Consider the following 20,039-nt stretch of genomic DNA (forward strand, 5'->3'; position numbering starts at 1 on the left):
CCGGTGAAACCAGTAGACGGCGCCGTTTCCCAGTGTGTCACTTCCCGGTGAAACCAGTAGATGGCACCGTTTCCCAGTGTGTCACTTCCCTGTGAAACCAGTAGATGGCGCCGTTTCCCAGTGACTCGCCTCCTCGTTTCTCCAGCACAGCAGCGTTCGATGCTTGACCTTTGACCTCTGCATATTGTTTGCTTTCATCAGAACCACGCGATACATGTGTCTGTTTGAATAGGTAGCTGTCCTAAAATGTGTCTGCTTTTATATTATATTATTGTTTGATATTTGTTATTGTAAATGTGTTATTTCCTCAATATAACGGCCTTATGGTTTTAAAAGAACCATCAGTTTTTGCTTGTTACACAAAATAGGGGAGAGTGGGGTAAGTTGTGCCAGTGGGGAAGTAGTGCCACCCCTTGTTTCTAGAAAACCATAGAAAAAATTGGTCATGTGACCACATATTTTTGAAGAGCCATCCATTTGACTCATCCTGCAAAGAAGGGAGACACATGGAATGAGAGGTTTGCACATTTAAGCTCAAAAAAGTTTTTTTGCCTTCCAAAGTAAAATTTCTATGATCAAGGTTTTTTTATTGTTGCGTCTGAACAATTATAGACGTATTTATTTTATTTATTTATGTACCATCATACAAGGAGCCAACCCATGCCACAGGTCAAAGATCTTTCTGCCAGTGACTTTGTCATTGTGAGCTTTGCAGATAAAACTACAACCTATAATTACGTTGGATTGGTGGAGAAGGTTGATGATGCAGACATCTGTGCAAAATTTCTAAGGCAAAGTTGTAAGAGGTCTGTGGATGGAAAGCCCATCTTCACATTTAAAGACAATCCCTAGAGGTGATGTGCTCCGAAAACTACCAACACCAAAAAAACTTGGTGGTACAGCCAGAAGGTAGCTAGGAGAAATTCATATTCCCCTGCAGCATCGACAAGGGGAATGTTAAGTAGTAAGCCGGATCTGTGGTTTTCAGTCAATTAAGGCCTGATTTTTAATTTAATTTTGTTCTTGTTTTCTTTCTCATTTTGTTCTTGTGTTCTTGTCTTCTTCTTGGTGTAGAAGAAAGGATGTTCAGCATTATCCTGGATATTTACTTTAAATAAACCTTAAATTAGTCATTTTCTAATGGATTTGTCTTGCTTTTATACAGTTTATGAGATATATATCAATGGCACAATTTACCCCAACGTATTCTCTCCAAAGGCACAACTTACCCCGCACCAGGGGCAAGTTGTGCCACGAGACCACTTTTTTTCTGAAAGCTAAACAGTTTATTTCAGATCCAAAGTTATTGTTGCCAGGGATGCACCACATCCTGAAATATACACATATTTCATTTGGAGACATTACTGTCATGGCCTCACTTTAAAGTCACTTTGGGTAAAAAGTGGCACTACTCACCCCACTCTCCCCTATGTGTCATTAGTAGGCCTGCAATATTTATAGGAAGTAACACTAACATTGGCTTCTTTGTGGACGGGATGGGACAGGAAGAGTGTTGGTAAGGAGCTGAAACCCTCAACACTTATTCTGAAACCCATTTGGTCGATAGCCAACTCTCAGAATTAAACAGCTCCATGATCAAACATCCAGTCAATCCTTACATTTTCTAAATCTCAAGTATCAGAATTATTTTAAACACTGCATATGTAATGGCCCTGTAAAGCGGCCAGGAGGGTTTCAGCCAGGGATGCTATCCCCCTCAGTGAAATCAGTGAGGGATGCTATCCCCCTCAGTGAAATCAGTGAGGGATGCTATCCCCCTCAGTGAAATCAGTGAGGGATGCTAACCCCCACAGTGACGTCATCATGGCATCACGTTGACATATTTCAGTTATTAAAAGGCGTCTTCCCCCTATCACTATGAAATATATCTAGCTCTGGGATTGGCGTTAAATGTCAACGTGTAGCGAATGGAAACCTTGGCAGAGTGCTGTAGAGACAGGTGGACCTGGAACCCGATGGCCACGTGTTGCGTTTCACCTGCTCACACGTTACACCGCGGCCGTCATTATGCTCCTGTCCCTCTCTCCTCAATGCCTCCCCTCAACCTCATCCATATTTAATCTGTCATCCTCTGGGCTGGTATCAGATGAACCTACCCAGCCAGAAAGGGGTGGTTCCTACGAGCTGATCAGCGGTGATGCAGGGGGAGGCGGTGGGGGAGGCGGTCGGGGGGGGTGGGGGGGGTTGTGCAGCTGGGGCCAGGTATTGCATCTACTTGGATAAGCCATGAGTGGAGCGACGAGGACACATCACACGTCCATTCATACGAGCGCTCGCAATCAATACAACCTCACACTTTTTATTTTTTTTTATCATTTTCACATCTTTGCGTCTTTCTCCTCCGTGTTTGAATCCAACCCTTTGGACGTCCTCCTGCTGACAGAGAGAGAGCTTCTCCCTGCCGGAACCTGTGGACATTGAGGAGTACAGAAACCCATAGAAGAGAGTCTCTCCCCCCCGGCTCCGTCCTCACCACCTGTATTCCTCCCCAGCGCGCCTGGCTGTGTGGGAGGGACGCCCGGCTCCCGTCCAGGGCACCCTGAGCCCCACAGGGAGGAGGAGATGAGGAGGAACATCGTCTAGAGGAAGAGTCCTGTCCCCTCTCCATTCAAAGAGCAGCCGTCTAGACGAGGAAGAGAGAGGAAGTGGTAGAGAGAGAGGGAGAGAGACTACTGTGAATAAAGGAGACGAGAAGCAGAGCAGGAGAAGATGTCGTTTGGTGGGTTAACGGCGCTGAAGGAGAGGGTGCTGAAGCCAGGGAAGGAGGAGGTGGGCGACTCTCTGGGGAACCTGCAGAGGTGAGGAGGGGCCGGACGGCCCCGCACATCTGGATGACCGCCATTCATTCATTCATTACATGCATTCATTCATTATAGAACGGGCCAGACACAATGCATGCACATTGATGTTCTATATTCTATGATATTCTACAGTAAATGAAAGCAGTTCTCTATGCATGGATACTTGGCTTTTTATACTGATATAATAACTTTTACTAAAAAGAAACAAAGAGGCATAAAAGTGATTTAGCACAGGGTGCCAAGCTGATGATAGCCAATATGTGATCAAATGAACTGGAGCCATGCAAACAGCAACCTGGGCTTCTCCTGCACCAGAGATCCTGAAGATAAATACATATTTGATTCTGGAGCTTGCAATGCCAGTGATCTAATCACATATTTTATATTTTAAGACGCTGGTACATATTTTATATCTGATACATATTTAACAAGTATGGGAGCGACCATGAAGCACCGCGGGGAAGACAGACTCATTAACAAAATACTCAGTAGTTAATTTCCTGTGAAATATTGCAGGTTACAAGGGAGCATTTTTACCGTGCACATTACAGATATGACAGATACTCCAAGGAGGTTATGTGGACAATATTAGTTTTAACTTTGGCATTTAAAAAGAACACTTTGGAACATTTACTTCAATCTGACCTGTGCTTTGAATTGTGGTATTTCCCAGAACGTTTAGGCCTAGATCAAACTGATAATAATGCAAATCAAACATTGACATTTAAGGTTTACCAGAATATAAAAATAGCTTTATTCATTGTGCCATTTATTATTTATAGTTATAAGCATTGTTATCTGACCTTATCTATGACAGTGCTACAACAAACACGGTTAATAGCACAATATTTTGAAAATAATTTTCCCAAAACGGAAATATATTTTGCATTTGTACACACTATGTGCGTGCCACACTGCGTACCTTTGCTTACCAAGTAGATACAATCAAGACTAAAATAACCCACACCTCAGGACTGTGGTGGAATATTAAATATAGTGTTTACTGTTATGGGAATGGAAATAGAGGAAACACCAGGAGGGTCTTCGTTCATTTTGTGAATTATATATATATATAATATAATATATATATTAATATAAAATATGTTTCCTTTCATTGATCAAAGGGGTTTGGATAAATCCAGTATATGTCTGACTGCATAAAAGACACAAGGAAGTAAAGTTATGCTTAAACAACATTTGAACATATCAGGAATATTGATTGATTCGTAGAGTAAGGCTGTTACATATATTATTCTACACAGATCAATCATGGATATTAAAATACCAAATAAAAACTATTCATATTTAAGGAACACAAATTCTGGATGGATTGGAATGTTTTTAATTGTTGTTTAATTGTTGAATTGTTGAATTGTTTTAATATACACATATTTTTTTCAGTTTGAAAATGTCAAATTACTGTAAAAGTAATCATTTCAAAATAAAAATAAATCTACTAATAAAATGGGAATTGGTGGAAACCGGATTGGACAGAATATTTGTGAAGGACTCTGATCCAGGGAGGGAGGTTCTTTGTGAAGATGCTTCTAGAGAGACTGGACTGGTGTGGAGCGTAACCCAGCATCATGACATTTGCTTCAGCTTTCTGATGCCAGGAAGGCAAACACTTTCATCCCCTACGTGTCGTGTGAGGTTCTACAAAACATACAATCAGAAGCAAAACAAACGTAGCATGTAATGAAAAGTTACAGAAATGAAAACAATCTAAGGAGAGCTCATTAAGTTAATTATGGGCCAGGAACCATAATTAATATAATGAGTCTTGAGTGAACACAAGTGTATTCCTATTACACCTCCTACCTTACATGAGCAGCCCATCACCCCGTTGTCAGTGGTCACTAGGGCGTGGGCTGACTGCTCCTGTATCTTCTCTGTAGGAAACTGGACGGCTCCAACGTGGATGAGGACAACATTGAGCTGGACGAGGACGGGCGCCCCGTGGCCGCCGCGCCCCATAAAGCCCCCCTGCTGGACTGCAGCTGTGGGGGGATCCCCAAGAGGTACATCGTAGGCATCCTCAGTGGCCTGGGCTTCTGCATCTCCTTCGGCATCCGCTGCAACCTGGGAGTGGCCATCGTGGAGATGGTGAACAACAACACCGTCTACATCAACGGAACGGCAGTGATGCAGGTACCAAGCCCTCTGCCTGCAGGTGCACACATTCACAGTCTTAAGACGTTGTTTTAAAGTGGTTGAATAAAGATGAAAGATACAGACACACCCACACCCACACCCACACACAGTCACCCCTAAGAGCCCCAGTGTCTTGTTGCTCCCCTCTAGAAAGCCCAGTTCAACTGGGACCCCGAGACGGTGGGCCTCATCCATGGCTCCTTCTTCTGGGGTTACATCGTCACTCAGATCCCAGGGGGGTTCATCTCCAATAAGCTGGCTGCCAACAGGTGAGACATAACCCTGCTGTCCTCACCATAATAAACTATACTATATATACTATATACTACTAAACTATTCTATATAACTAACGGTACAACACCAGAGAGCAGGTCATAGCCACGTCGAGGTGTTTAAAGTCATGCAGAGATGTTAGGTGGAACTGCAAACTTGTTTAGTGTTGATGAAAAATGTGCGACAGGTGCGACTGTTTTTCTATTTCCATGACGGGACCGCTATAGCAGCGGAGCGGCGGGTGGAGGAGCAGCCTGGGAAGCCTGTGTGATTAAAGGGTTAACGCTGATGGCGGCGGGCAGCCACGATGCTGCTGATAGCAGGCCGTGTAATAAAAGCTTCACAGGAAAAGAGGACACGCCACTGACAGAGTTAATAATGAAAGATCTTGCGTCTGATTCCTTCCCTGAAACACCAGCCACTGGAATATTACAAGTGTCACTTACAGGCTGTTTCGGAAAAAAAGGAGGAGGGGAGAGCAGAGATAGGAGGTGAACGTGATGTGGCAGAAACATTGAGATCCAAGGGATGCTTAAACACAAGTGGGACCTGCAATTCCTCGACTCTTCTTAAACTTTATTTGTTGCTACAGATGTGATTCATTTCTAGGCAACAAACCATCTATTAAGATAAAAAAAGCGGAGTAAATCAATCGATTGTATTCCGTCATTTTATAGTTATTGTTCATATTTCATGATATTTGCTTAAATATTGATGCTCCACCCGTCTACCTTAAAACATGCACTGGTTCCGTTGTGCCCACAGGGTGTTTGGAGCGGCCATCTTCCTGACGTCCATCCTCAACATGTTCATTCCCTCGGCAGCCCGGGTGCACTACGGCTGCGTGATGTTCGTTCGCATCCTGCAGGGACTGGTGGAGGTAATCACCACCACCTGGGCCACTTCAGTTCTTTATAGATCCTTATGGAAACATCATGTGTACCTTGTTGTTGACTGAAGGTGATCTGAAGGTGATTGTGGTACCTCGGTGTGCGGTTGTGTCCCCTACAGGGCGTCACGTACCCAGCCTGCCACGGCATGTGGGCCAAGTGGGCTCCACCTCTGGAACGCAGTCGACTGGCGACCACCTCATTCTGTGGTGAGTGAGCAGTGGGGTGCAGTGGGGTGCAGTGAGGAGCAGTGGGGTGCAGTGGGGTGCAGTGAGGAGCAGTGGGGTGCAGTGGGGTGCAGTGAGGAGCAGTGGGGTGCAGTGGGGTGCAGTGGGGTGCAGTGGGGTGGGGTGGGGTGAGGTGGGGTGCAGTGGGGTGAGGTGGGGTGAGGAGCAGTGGGGAGCAGTGAGGAGCAGTGGGGTGCAGTGGGGTGAGGTGGGGTGAGGTGGGGAGCAGTGGGGAGCAGTGGGGTGAGGTGGGGTGCAGTGGGGTGAGGTGGGGTGAGGTGGGGTGAGGTGGGGTGCAGTGGGGTGAGGTGGGGTGAGGTGGGGTGAGGTGGGGTGCAGTGGGGTGAGGTGGGGTGAGGTGGGGTGAGGTGGGGTGCAGTGGGGTGAGGTGGGGTGAGGTGGGGTGAGGTGGGGTGAGGTGGGGTGAGGTGGGGAGCAGTGGGGAGCAGTGGGGTGAGGTGGGGTGAGGTGGGGTGAGGTGGGGTGCAGTGGGGTGCAGTGGGGTGAGGTGGGGTGAGGTGGGGTGCAGTGGGGTGAGGTGGGGTGCAGTGGGGTGAGGTGGGGTGCAGTGGGGTGAGGTGGGGTGAGGTGGGGTGCAGTGGGGTGAGGTGGGGTGAGGTGGGGTGCAGTGGGGTGAGGTGGGGTGCAGTGGGGTGCAGTGGGGTGAGGTGGGGTGCAGTGGGGTGCAGTGGGGTGAGGTGGGGTGAGGTGGGGTGCAGTGGGGAGCAGTGGGATGTCCTGAGAAACGGGATCCCAGTGAACTCCATCACTGTGAACACACTACGTCGGTTCTTTCAGCAGCCGGTCGAACACTCCTCTAAAATACCACAATGACACGACCAGGGACATCAGGTCTTCTATTTAAATGTGTTTCTGTACAAAAGCGTATGCTTGATTGGTCATTCTTATTTGGTTTTCTAGATGCAGCCTCCCTCCATTCCCCCTTCAACCCCCAAAAAATGAACTATTCCATCTCACACATTAAACTGATACCATGACAACCGACACATCAAAACCCTCTTGACATTGGCCCTGAATGAACAGCACGGATCCGTCCAATCAGAGGGACTGTCCCCTCTATTCACCTAAATGTATCGCCAGATTTCTCACTGTCCCGAAGCACCCTCATTCTGCCCTGGCCTTCTCCCAACAAGTGTTTGTAGACCTGTTGTAATACAGAAAATACATCAAACAGCCTCTCTGTTTCTGACAGTACGCTCACACAGACTCTATTCAATACCAGCTCTGCAAATGTCCGTCCTTGTGTCATTTATTTTCCATACGGACGTTGACGTGGATTAAAAACGTGTTAATAGTGTACACATTGCTTTGCTATACTGCAGTTTATACTTAATCCTCGGATTAGACTGATATCATTTGGATCACCGAATTAGAATATTGGTGGATTTGGAGTGGCTCACGGGGATGCCGCCGCTGTACAGCTGCTCCTGGTAACGTGTTCAACGTCCTGCAGGATCGTACGCAGGGGCCGTGATCGCCATGCCGCTGGCTGGGATACTGGTGCAGTACGTGGGCTGGCCCTCCGTCTTCTACATCTACGGTGAGATGCCTCAGGACTCCAGAACACATGGATTCTAGGAGGAATGTTACTCCTGTATGTGTAGCGTCTGAATTAGTGGTGTAGGTCCTGGTATCGTTGTGCACAGCTTACTAACACTTGAACTGTCTGTGGTCAGTGACTAAGCAGATTGGGTTGGGAGCTTAATCAAAATCACAAAGTGAGGGCATGGAATGCACCTTAGGGTCCTGATTCAATATAGCTGAGGCTGTTAGCTATTGATCTAATCGGGTGATTAATCGATGTAAATGAACCTTTCCCTGTCTGGGCCTGGTAAGTAATGCGTCTTTCGTTAATGACATTCTCGAGGCCTTGATGAGGTCCTGGCTCATTTAGAAAGATCTGCCTGCCTTCAATCTCTCTCAACTAACTCACAAAATGGCTTTAGAACTAAATGCCTTGCTTTGCATTTCCCCCAAAGGTGTTTTTGGCATCATATGGTATGTCTTTTGGCTCTTGCTGGCATATGGTAGCCCCGCAGACCACCCAACTATCAGCATCGAGGAGAGGTTATACATCGAGGATGCCATTGGAGAAAGGCTCAACCAATTAAGTGTCACTGAGGTAGGTATATGTGCGGCGGAAACGTAATCATATTCCAACCCTTTAGAGATATTTACTGAGCACACATACATGCATGGACATAGACATAAACACACACCCATACAAGTCTACCGAGAGCTGCACCGTTAATCCACACGGAGACGCGTCCGTCCACCTCCCCAGAAATTCAAGACTCCGTGGCGCAGGTTCTTCACCTCCATGCCCGTCTACGCCATCATCGTGGCCAACTTCTGCCGTAGCTGGACCTTCTACCTGCTCCTCATCAGCCAACCTGCCTATTTTGAGGAAGTCTTTGGCTTCCCCATCAGCAAGGTAGGCCTACCCCTCCTACTGGTCCCAGACTGTGTGGAGCGCTGACCAGTCCAAGTGGTCTCTCTCCGGTGGAGAGGAAAGGTCTCCTGTGTGGTGATCACAGCCCGCCGATGCCTCTGATGATCAGTGTGAGCGAGGCTTGGTGCGTAGCAGAGCCCATCTGGTTCGACCTGTCCCACGGTGCTCAGGGCTCACTGCTGGGTGTGTCCTCAGGTGGGGATCCTCTCCGCCTTGCCCCACATGGTCATGACCATCGTGGTTCCTATTGGAGGACAGCTGGCAGACTTCCTGCGCAGCAAGAAGATCCTGTCCACTACAAACGTCCGGAAGATCATGAACTGTGGAGGTACACCAGAGTTAATGGAAAACAAAGGAAATGTACGGCGTTAGTCTGCTGGTCTTGACTTAGTTATGTGACCTCTACGTGACCTTACCCAGAAAGGCCTTTCTACTGTTCTGAGTGCGTCCCTTGGCCCGCCCTCCAAGCCTCTCCTTTCTCTACAAGACTCTCCTGCCAAGAGTTCAATTCAATAGATGCTGACTATCAGCAAACTGCTAAAACAACCACACATGTCTTTACTTGTAATCTATTTCCTTCCAGTAGATTCCAACTAAATGCATTTTGACATTCCCCAGTAACCCCACTGTAGCGAGGCCCATCTCCACGCACCACCTAGAGGCCTTAACTGGGCTTCTCCAGAACCAGGACAGGATGAGGATGAGAAAACAGGTTTATTGTAGAGTTTGAGGACACTGGTACATGAAGCAGTTGGTCCATGCTGCCATGTAGGAGATCTCGTTGAGTGTGTGTAGTGATGGCTGGTTTAACCTGTGGGCATCAATGCACAACAGGTGTGCAGCCTCACCCAGCGCCGGGGTCCAGTCAGTCTGACTCAGGCCAGGTGAGGCTGCTTAATCCTCCACACACACGCCACACTCACCTTTAGGCCTACTGTCATGACTATGTTGTCCTATGTTAAACATTTAGCAGCAGACTTAAAAACAACTGCACAATTTGAAAATTATAATGGCAAGCACATTGCAAATGGTTTTATCCCTGAAATGTGCACAAAGCAGTAAACAATCTGAAAACAACGGCAGACTGCTTCAGCATTTTAGTCCAAGAATGCTAGATATTTCAAACCAACTGCTTTTAACTTTGCCTCCCAAAATCTGTGCTTTGTGATACAAGTTAACAGAGTCATTTGAAGGCTAATGTTTGTGTGTTGAGGTGTCTGTCTCGCCCTCCCCAGGCTTCGGGATGGAGGCCACGCTGCTGCTGGTGGTGGGCTTCTCCCACACCCGCGGGGTGGCCATCACCTTCCTGGTGCTGGCCGTGGGCTTCAGCGGGTTCGCCATCTCGGGTATTCAGCGCTTCTCTCAGGATATTCCTATTCATATATATTCATGTTTATTCATATTGAGACATTTCTGGTGTTTCGCTCTTCTTGAGAGATATGACCTTCATATCGAGACACTTCTTGAGAACCTTTTTGGAAGGTTCCGTATTTGAAATCAGGGCTTTGTTGATCCCCAATGACACTCATTACAGTTCAGCTTGATGAGCGTGTTTTGGGCTCGGGAAGGTTTTTATTTTGATCCATCAAGGTTTGGGGAACAAGGTGATATGAATGATTTTTAGAACATTTGTTTTGCTACCTCTCCCTTGGGTCTTGACAAAGTCCAAAGCTCAGTGCAGAATCATATATTATTATGCGCGGGCTTCCTCCTTCCTTCTCGCTGATGGAGGGCGAGCATGGAGAAACTTAATGCTCAAATGAGCAAAATGAGGTTCTAAATCAGATTGATATTCACTGTAGAAGAAATGGAGAAAAGATGCCAATCAAGAGCTGTGCGTGATCTTCAGCTGCCCTGTTGTTCATGCTGATGTGTGATTCTTTGTGTGTCTGACTGTTCTCAGGGTTTAATGTCAACCACCTGGATATCGCTCCTCGCTATGCCAGTATCTTGATGGGAATCTCCAACGGCGTGGGAACTCTGTCGGGAATGGTGTGTCCGCTGATCGTCGGAGCGCTGACTAAAAACAAGGTGCAGTGATTCATGGTCTACTCTACGTGGCCTGGAATGAATCCCCATCCATTCTTATGGGTTGTTTCTACTTCATGCTGTACTAATAATGTAATGCTTGTACTGGCTCCATTAAATCACGTGATATTGTTGAATCAAACGGTCGTCCCCCAGATACTTGATGGAGCCGTTGCTGCTGCTGTCTCTTTACCTTCAGACTCGGCTGGAGTGGCAGCACGTGTTTGTGATCGCGTCCATGGTGCACTACACCGGGGTCATCTTCTACGCCCTGTTCGCCTCCGGGGAGGAGCAGGAGTGGGCCGACCCCGAGAACCTGAGTGAGGACAAGCGTGGAATCCTGGACGAGGACGAGCTGGCCGAGGAGTCGGAGCTGGCGGTGGGGAAGAAGAGCTACGGGACCACAGGGGGCGCCCCCGCGAAGAACCAGGGCTGGAAGAAGACGAGAGGCGTGACCATGCAGGAGGACGGAGAGGACGGGAGCCACGAGAATGGAAATATCCAGGACCACTACCAGTAGTAGGCCTCCTAGGTCCTTAAGTCCTCTGCACTCAACCCCTAGAGGTGTCGGATACACCCTGGAACTGTCTGGAACATCTGATTAAAGTTAAAGACCAGCAGCCATTATTTATTTGCCAGCTTTTCTTTCATGTTTTTTTCTTGCCTGTCTGAAACCTAATACTTCACCTTGAAAGACGGTCCTTACCACACAAACAAACCTATACCTACGGGCTTTAAATGACTCAGTACATATTTGAGTGAAAACGTTGATTAGTATGGCTAATAAAAACAAATGTCAAATCTGACAAAGGTTGTGAATCCTTGCACAACGTAGAGCCCATTAGGTGTTGATGTAGGAGTTAATGTTCTGAATGTAAACCATGAAGGACTCATGAATCTAACAATACCACCAGGCTTTGAGCTCATCTCTAGATGCCTCGTTTCCATCCATAAACTCCTCACCACTTCATTGGTCTCCGTATAATATGTTCTCACCACGTGTAATACCAGCACTGAATGTGCAGGTGAGGAATTATTATTGCAATGTCTTTTTGTCAGCTATGCAACGTGAAAAGAGTTGTACTTGGTATGTGAATGTTTGTTAGACATAATTTGAACAGACCTCATTGTTTAAGTCTTTATTTGTGATAAAATGTCCAACAACAGCCTAGCTGATCAAAGTCTCATTGTGTGGAGGAATAGGATTTTATAGGAACATATTTTATCACAAATCAGATTATTATAGGTATTTATTTCAACACATGACTTCTAGCAGCCTTTTTTATCAATGGTGCTGAAAGAACGACACAGGAAGACCGAAGTGTTGTGAGGTCATCAGAGCGTGGAAACCTTTCGGCCTTTTTAGTTGTTAGTTTTGTTCGTTTTGTTCTGTACTGGCTTAATAAATGAAACTAAGTCGTACCCAGAGGGCTTAGCAGGATTCAATCGTCATTTAAGAAGGAAAGCATTTGGTTCATCGACATTATTGATTGTATTTTCTGGTTAAGAATGTACTGTAGTATATTTTTTACAGTAAATTAGAATCCAGATATTTGATATAAAAATCGATTTTTGCTGTTGTTCTTTTGCACTTTACTAATACATTGGCAGTGTATCATGTATCTATTCTGTACTTGTATTGAAGATGTGTTGGTTTCAAACATAAACTCTCTGAACCACTTTGATGTTTTTATAATATATCTGATAGTAAAATAGGTTGTTCAATTTACACCATCTCATGTTTATGTTTCATGTTCAATAGCAAGAATGTATGAATATATACAGGATTGAATATATATTACAGGACTTTTATACAATAATCAAAGTCAAATAATCGAGTCAAAATAAAACATGAAAATAAACAGTTTTGATCCCAAAAATAACTTTTTGGGATCAAAAAGTGATCCCATAAAATCATTTCCCCAAGGATGCATTCAGAGACCTGTTTATGCTGGAGTCTTCAATTAGCTTCACGACACACAGCTCTGTTTCTCCTCATGTTAACATAAACTTCCTTGCTCCTATCTGTCTTATCACTCCATTCAACAGCCTCTTTCTCACATTGAAGATAAATACCAATTACTGTGTGTGTGTGTGTGTGTGTGTGTGTGTGTGTGTGTGTGTGTGTGTGTGTGTGTGTGTGTGTGTCTGTGTATGTGTGCGTGCTTGCGTGCGTGTGTGTGCATGTGTGCGTGCTTGCGTGCGTGCATGTGTGTGTGTGTGTGTGTGTGTGTGTGTGTGTGTGCGTGCGTGTGTGCACATGTGCGCGTTTGTGTCTGTGGGAGGGATGGATGTGTGTGGATGTGCCAGCACCTTCTTGTCACCCACAAGAAGGTGCTGGCACATGCACACACATGCATAAACAAAGTGATCTGGCTCAAGGTGATCTCACTTTATTGCTTGTGACAGAATTGCACATTGTGTTACTACCTAGTTCCAAACAACAAAATATAAAACACTAACATCATCATATCAATAGTTTCAAAGGTATACTTAACAAAACAATGATGTATTTGTAGATTATAACCCCATAATGTTGCAGCCTTATTTACCTTATTTTAACCTGTTAATTTATTATTAATTATTTTGCTGAAAGACATCATCCCATACTAATCAATAACTAAATGAGGCTGTAAGAGAAATACAGGCGTCTTTAAAAGGTAATAACAAGTTGGAGTTTGCCTGTTCCTATGCAGGAGCCATCCCATCTGCCCTGCGAGTCCCCAGACGCCTCTTACACATACTGCAGATAGTCCACAAACAGGCAGCAGCCAATGGCAAAGGTTCTGTTTATTTCAGAGGGACTGTTGACTCAAAGGGCCTCTTCCGATGGAGCAACAAACCATTAATCATTAAGCTCTTGTTGTCTGTGACATTAAAGAGTCTAAGCCTCTAAGAATTGACCATTTACATTTGATTAGAAATAAATGTATTTTCTACCTGCACAGAGACAAACCACCGGTCACAGAATGCACACCGCCACTGGCACACTGGTGAGTAGCATCTCCACACGGCCGTGATACAAAAGCTTTGATCAGCTCAAGGGCGGACGCTAATGATTAGCAACATGTGTACAGGCCTCTCAGACAGCTGGACTGTAGTGGTGGACGTGTGTAACATGGTCTCCTCTAATCTGTGTTTAGCTGAAAGGCCCCTCAGCAGAGTTACTCTACACATGACCAGTACATCCACCAGTCATCCATGTTCATTCATGATTATCTGGGAGAAAACTCAACAAACACAACGAATTGATGCAAACGTTGTGCGTAAATGTACTCTCTGTTTCTCTGCATGCGTGTCATCTTTCATATTGGTATCTTATGTTAGTGTGAGTGGGAAGGATTCCAGGATTGTAGGAGAATTCCCAGATTCATCCCCTGGGCAGATAAGTGGGTGCCTGGAGCTGGGGGGATGGGGGGGGGGGGGGGGGGGCTGGGTGGGGTCTGTGCATGATGTGGGATGGACAGTTTAATTAATAACCACCCTTCCACCAACAGTCCCCTCTCTCCCTCCCTCTCTCTCTCCCTCTCTCTCTCTCCCTCTCTCTCTGACCCCATGTTGGTCACACACAGTCCCACCGGAGCACCAGACCCTGGCTGATGTATTGTACATTAGTGAACATCGACGGTGCTTACAGCACACGGACTCGGATATCAGGAGCAGCCCAGGATTGTGTGCTGAGCAGACTCCAGTGGCAGCTCCACGGTAAGGGCCGCGGGCGCTGACTGCTGTGTGGGCTGACCGAGGGCCCCCGGCCTGCTGCTGCGGGGCCCTGGGGAAATCAGAGCTAATTAAAAGGTTCAGACCGTTGACTGTTCTCGTGATTTACCTCCACCACTCTTGGCGTTGCCTTTGTTACTGCCTGCTTGTGGGGAATAATAAAACTTGTAAGGGGACGTGGGAGTCCAACTGTATTAATATTTGATATTTCATCACACAATAAGTTAACGTTAATATGAGGAAGGAATATATCCAGGGCAAACGCTCATCAGATTATTTATCGTTCATTGGTGGGTAGGGTCTCAAATCCCTTAAGTCAACCATGATGTATCAGAATGGTGTCAAACTGTAACAACGTTAACATGAACCCGACCCTCATGCCAGAGTTGGCCTTCTTGTGCAGCCGAGGCTCCGACCTCCTGATTCTACGCCTGAGCCCCGTCTCCACGCTGGATGAACGTGTGGGGGGGCCCAGAGATCCACGCCGTGGGACAGCTCCCCCACAGCGATGGGTACGGACTGTCTGAGTCAACACAGTTCTACGGTGAGTCGCGTGCCATCGACCCATATCTCGATCATGACTGTCGTCTGCTGGGGCGACCGTAGCTCAGGAGGTAGAGCGGCTGGTCACCGGAAGGTTGCTGGTTGGATCCCCGGCTCCTCCTAGCTGAGTGTGGAGGTGTCCCTGAGCGAGACGCCTCGCCCTGACTGCTCCTCCTAGCTGAGTGTGGAGGTGTCCCTGAGCGAGACGCCTCGCCCTGACTGCTCCTGACCCGCTGGCTGTCGCCCTGCGTGGTTGACACCGCCGTCGGTGTGTGAATGTGTGTATGAACGGTTATAAGTCGCTTTGGATAAAAGCGTCAGCAAAATCCCCTCAAAAAATTGTCTGTTCAGCGCAGCACCAGAGGCAGCACGACATCCCCACCACTGCCCAGATGTGCGACCGACCTCACAGGTTCCATTGTAACGCACAACATTGTAAAAGAACAGTGTGACCGTGTGGTTAATGAGTAGCCATGGCAACCTTTGCTCCCCGTTGGCACTTCTCAAGCAAGTGGTAAGTCTGTCTGGCCTGGCTCTACGCTGCATCGGGAACATGAACCGAAGTGGAGGGAATATGTTTGATTAGTGGTCCGGCAGACCACCACAGCGGGACCCTAGGCAGAGGACAGGGACGCCTGTTGCCACGACAACGTTAAGATGGCTATGGTTCGATCCAAGTGTTCGGCAGGTCAGTTTGACACACCGCGCCGGTATCCGCTGGTCTATCTGTTGTGATTCCTCAGGCCCGGAGAGAGATGGGAAAAGTTTGACAATTTGATCTTTTATGAAAGGAAAAAAGAAAAAGGAATCGAGAACAGGACTGCTAACATACCTACGTAAACATATGACGGATATTTGCAGACATAACGGTGTTTCCAAGGGTTTTTGATACTACTGATATTCAGAATAGATGTCAATGTTGAGCTTTATGGTTGTGTGTCACACAAGCGGTATGGGCCATACGTCGTCCACGTTGTAAATCATTCACTTGTTTGTACACGTCAGGTTGTGCCGCTCCCTACACTGTCCATGAGCTCTTTAACGTAGTCTTCATTATAACTTCTGGCCCACCTTTCAACTCATATAGCTTATCCACTCCATATCGGCTGTTTTAGTTCCTATTCCGTTCCTATTGTTTCTTTTAACAAATATATGTACACTGAACTCACGTACTCAGATTGCAATCCCTCATTGATCTTCACCATACAGGCCAGAGAACATGCTGCCGTTCTAAAATGTTCCACGTCTTCTTCAGACCCTCCTGAACCTCACCTGGAACCTTGAAGTTCTAATGAACACCTTGAAGTTCTAATGAACACAACTCTTCCCCCCACCCCTCAGATATCCTGGCGGATCAGGGGAGCAGTCCCCTGCTGCAGGACTCAGACCTCCTCCCCTTCACCAGCTATGCCAACATGCAGTACCCCATGGGGGAGCCGGGGGAGTCCCCTCCGGCCTACTACCCGGGCCAGCACCCCTACTACCCCCAGTACAGCGGAGAGGAGTGGTTCTCCCCGGCGGGTATGTACGAGCTGAGGAAGGGCCCCCTGGAGGCCACCTTCGACCCCCACATGGACGAGTCGTCGACGGCCTTGCCCGCCGTGTGCAAGAAGAGCCGGCACCCCTCCCACATGGGCAGGGTCAAGGGCCAGGAGCTGTGTGTGGTGTGTGGGGACAAAGCCTCCGGGTACCACTACAACGCCCTCACCTGTGAAGGCTGCAAAGGTGAGCAGTGATCCGGGGAGACACATGGTGCACATGTGGAATAGAGCCCAGGAAAGGCCGCTCTTCAGTAATGAAGAATATAACTTTGATTGGGTTATTTGACTTTAATGGGGTTGCATTGCAAGTTCAAAATCTATAATTCACACACGATCACAACGATGAAGTTGAAGAAGAGACGCAGTAGACGCAGTAGATGCAGTAGACGCAGTAGATGCAGTGCCCTTGCTGTTATCTTACATGCTTTGTGTGAGTAAAGCCTTCGGTCAAGAGACGGTGCGTTGGACTAATTGCAAGCCAACACATTGGAATGTGGAACACGTTGCACGTAGCTCCCTTTGAAGATGAGGCCATGGATAAAATCCCTTTTAACCTCTTCTCTTCATGACCCTATATGTATATATAGTGTCACTATACTATTCTAAATGTTCTTCCTTTGCTCCTGCCCAATGGACGGTGCCCAAGTGTAATTCCAAACTCCACACAGAGGCAGCCATGCAGCACTGTTCTGTTCTGCCATTTGCCTGAGAATAGGGTCGGTATAGAAGTGTCTTGTACTTGGTACGAGCCCAGCAGCTCCCAGGTTGGGTTCCCTCTCCGCTTTCAGAGTCACAATGCACGTGGAACCCGAGCGCAGCGGCCCTAACGCAGGCCATTGTTCTAAATGTTGCCGTCAGAATGTCTAATAACTTTATTCTGGTGGTGTGCGTTATGCGTTATGCGTTATGCGTGAGGTGGTCAACACTGCCCTGTACACTTAAGATAGAAGCACACGACGCAGGGGGACTTCTAGTTACAGCTGATTATATTGGTCAATCAAATAATACCCAATTATAAGAATTAGAAAAGAATCTCAGAATGACCCATGAATTCATTTATACTCTGCACGTATTACATATACATTGTATTATTAACATTGTATTGTTTTACGTTTTTTTCATTCTCAGAATAAAAACATTATGCTAAAAAAAAAGAAATGACCCATGAAATATGTTTTCCTCATTATAATACTGATTTTTGTTCCCCCATGTCAGGCTTCTTCAGAAGGAGCATCACAAAGAATGCTGTTTACAAGTGTAAGAGTGGAGGCGACTGCGAGATGGACATGTACATGCGGAGGAAATGCCAGGAATGTCGACTGAGGAAATGCAAGGAGATGGGCATGCTGGCCGAGTGTGAGTATCACCGCTGCGGAGAACCTGACCACTAGAGAGTCCCAAAGACTCGGCCGGAGGAGTCCTGATAAGACACACAGCGTATGGGTTGGCTGGGCTATAATAATAAGATCAGGTCCTATAGTCATTGGTGAGTTTGGAGTCAGTCAAGGCAAGGCAAAAAAACACAATGAAAAGCTTTTGGCTCCTACTTTAATGCACTGGCATGATCATAACAACCACACAACTTCTGAGTGAGAGTGTGGCGTTGTTAGTGCAAGAGGCAGGGGGGGTTTGAAGGCCAGGGGTCACCACACAGTAAGAGAACAGCTGTCATCATGGTGGATGATATAATAAGTGCAACCATTTGATCAAAGCTGTTGTGCCACAGTGTTGGTTTAAGAAAGAGAGTAGCCTACATGAGCATTGGTCAATCGTAGTGCACCAAGAGCTGCAAGGTTGCAGACTGCGTGACATATTTATCAAAGAGCATTGTGACAGCTCTTAAACTCTTCCTAAAGCTCTTGGTCAGTGTAAGGAGACAGGATGACAGCCAGAAGTAAAGGTCTTTATGTTAATGTTCCTCTGACATCCGGACTGTGTTCCTCTACTACCGAATGGGTTGTTTGAAAATGTACAGACATGCGTAGGCCTACAGTGTCTTCAAATATATATGTACAAAACATAGCTAGTTTAAGTATGCTCATGCAAAATGCATAATTTAAAATGATGTATTTAAAAGATATTTCAGAATTAATTTTGATTTATTAAGCATTTTCAGGCAACTTAAATTCATGTCAGAGGAATTGCAGCTGTGGTATATGATGACTTGGTCTTCCACCACCCCAACATGGAGTGTCAGCAGCAGGCTGGTAACGGGCTGCTGTTCCCAGGTCTGTTGACTGAGATCCAGTGTAAATCAAAGAGGCTGAGGAAGAACACCAAGACCTCGTCGGTGGGAGAGTGTGCCGGACAGCAGGACGCCCATGTGGGGCCCGACCCCGGCGAGAACAAGCAGGTCACCTCCACCACCACGCTGCACAAGGCGAGCACCCGCTCTTGGATGGGCCGCTGTGGAGTGTTTTATATGATGGGATAGACGCTAGAGACGATGAAACCAATATATGTGAAGAAATACACTGCAACCATACTTCACTCATACAGGCCTAGAGCTTGAGGTGAAATCATTCTTCTTCTATCTACTTCAGAAATGTTGTCTCAAGCTTTTGTCTTTTGTTTTCCCACCAGAAGAAAGTTGAACTCACCAGAGAACAGCACACACTCTTGAATTTTCTTGTCGATTCGTACAACAAACATCGAATTCCTCAGGATATGGCCAAGAAATTGGTACGTTAACGACAATATCCTTGTGTTTTATGATTTTAGGATAGGGAATGTGAGGTCTGACCTTAACGCTCTGGTGAACCAGAGGTTCACCACCAACGTGAAGCACCTTCACGTTCCTTATAGGCCTTCATCACAGATGTGTAGAAGTAGCAGTGACAACAGGCATGTCTCAGTACTAATATTATTATTAATACGGGCGCTGGCCTACAGACATACGTCACTAATAGCTGATGAGAGAGAGAGCAGAAAGGAACAAAAGAGATCACGATTTTGAAACTAAACAACCCCAAAAACGAGGCCTCCCTCTCTGCTAACTTCTTAGGTTTCTCCGCCATGGAGAAGCTTTGCATGTCAAACACCTGATATCCACAGATAAGACTCATCTGTTGATTTGAGAAGACACTTCTTGATTGGGCAGAAATAACTGGGAGTGGTCTAAAATCAAGACGGTCTCATACAGAGGCAGGTCTCGCAGTCAGCTCTAAACAGATGTCCTCAAAGAGCATTTCACCCACTAATAGCTGGTGGATGGATATACCATTTCTAACAAATGACACTCAAATAATAGTTCTTAAATCTTACCTATGGCATCTTTGATGGGCTTAACCGATTTCGCCTTAACTAAAGTCAACATCTTTCTGTTTGTATCTTCCTAGCTACAAGAGAAGTTCAACGCAGAGGAAAAC

General features: G+C 46.5%; 2 protein-coding genes across 6 annotated transcripts in view; both read left to right on the forward strand.

Annotated features, from left to right (window-relative positions):
• Positions 1-2,730: 2,730 nt before the first annotated feature.
• slc17a8 (solute carrier family 17 member 8) lies at positions 2,731-11,387 on the forward strand (the record flags this gene model as incomplete). The annotated part of the gene is made up of 12 exons (XM_084477792.1): positions 2,731-2,819; positions 4,721-4,973; positions 5,127-5,245; positions 6,015-6,129; positions 6,261-6,348; positions 7,841-7,927; positions 8,367-8,509; positions 8,672-8,821; positions 9,035-9,167; positions 10,075-10,185; positions 10,743-10,870; positions 11,067-11,387. The coding sequence occupies 12 exons, from the start codon at positions 2,731-2,733 to the stop codon at positions 11,385-11,387; spliced, it is 1,737 nt and encodes a 578-aa protein (XP_084333918.1).
• A 2,347-nt stretch (positions 11,388-13,734) lies between these two features.
• Positions 13,735-20,039, forward strand: part of nr1h4 (nuclear receptor subfamily 1, group H, member 4) — a 12,989-nt gene continuing 6,684 nt past the window's right edge. The window contains exons 1-8 of one of the 5 annotated variants that reach the window (XM_084477770.1): positions 13,735-13,860; positions 14,440-14,572; positions 14,972-15,131; positions 16,472-16,855; positions 17,887-18,027; positions 18,900-19,051; positions 19,255-19,353; positions 20,010-20,039. The exon at positions 20,010-20,039 is cut by the window's right edge and continues 70 nt beyond it. In XM_084477770.1, coding sequence (XP_084333896.1) covers positions 15,041-15,131; positions 16,472-16,855; positions 17,887-18,027; positions 18,900-19,051; positions 19,255-19,353; positions 20,010-20,039 — 897 coding nt within the window. In that variant the 5' untranslated portion in view covers positions 13,735-13,860; positions 14,440-14,572; positions 14,972-15,040. Of the gene's footprint in view, positions 13,861-14,398; positions 14,573-14,971; positions 15,132-15,161; positions 15,819-16,471; positions 16,856-17,886; positions 18,028-18,899; positions 19,052-19,254; positions 19,354-20,009 lie in introns of those variants that run through there. The other 4 variants (XM_084477769.1, XM_084477771.1, XM_084477768.1 and 1 more) reach the window with 4 other exon arrangements.

The sequence above is a fragment of the Micromesistius poutassou genome (genome assembly GCF_964030765.1).
Source record: "Micromesistius poutassou genome assembly, chromosome: 13".
Classification (NCBI taxonomy): Eukaryota; Metazoa; Chordata; class Actinopteri; order Gadiformes; family Gadidae; genus Micromesistius; species Micromesistius poutassou.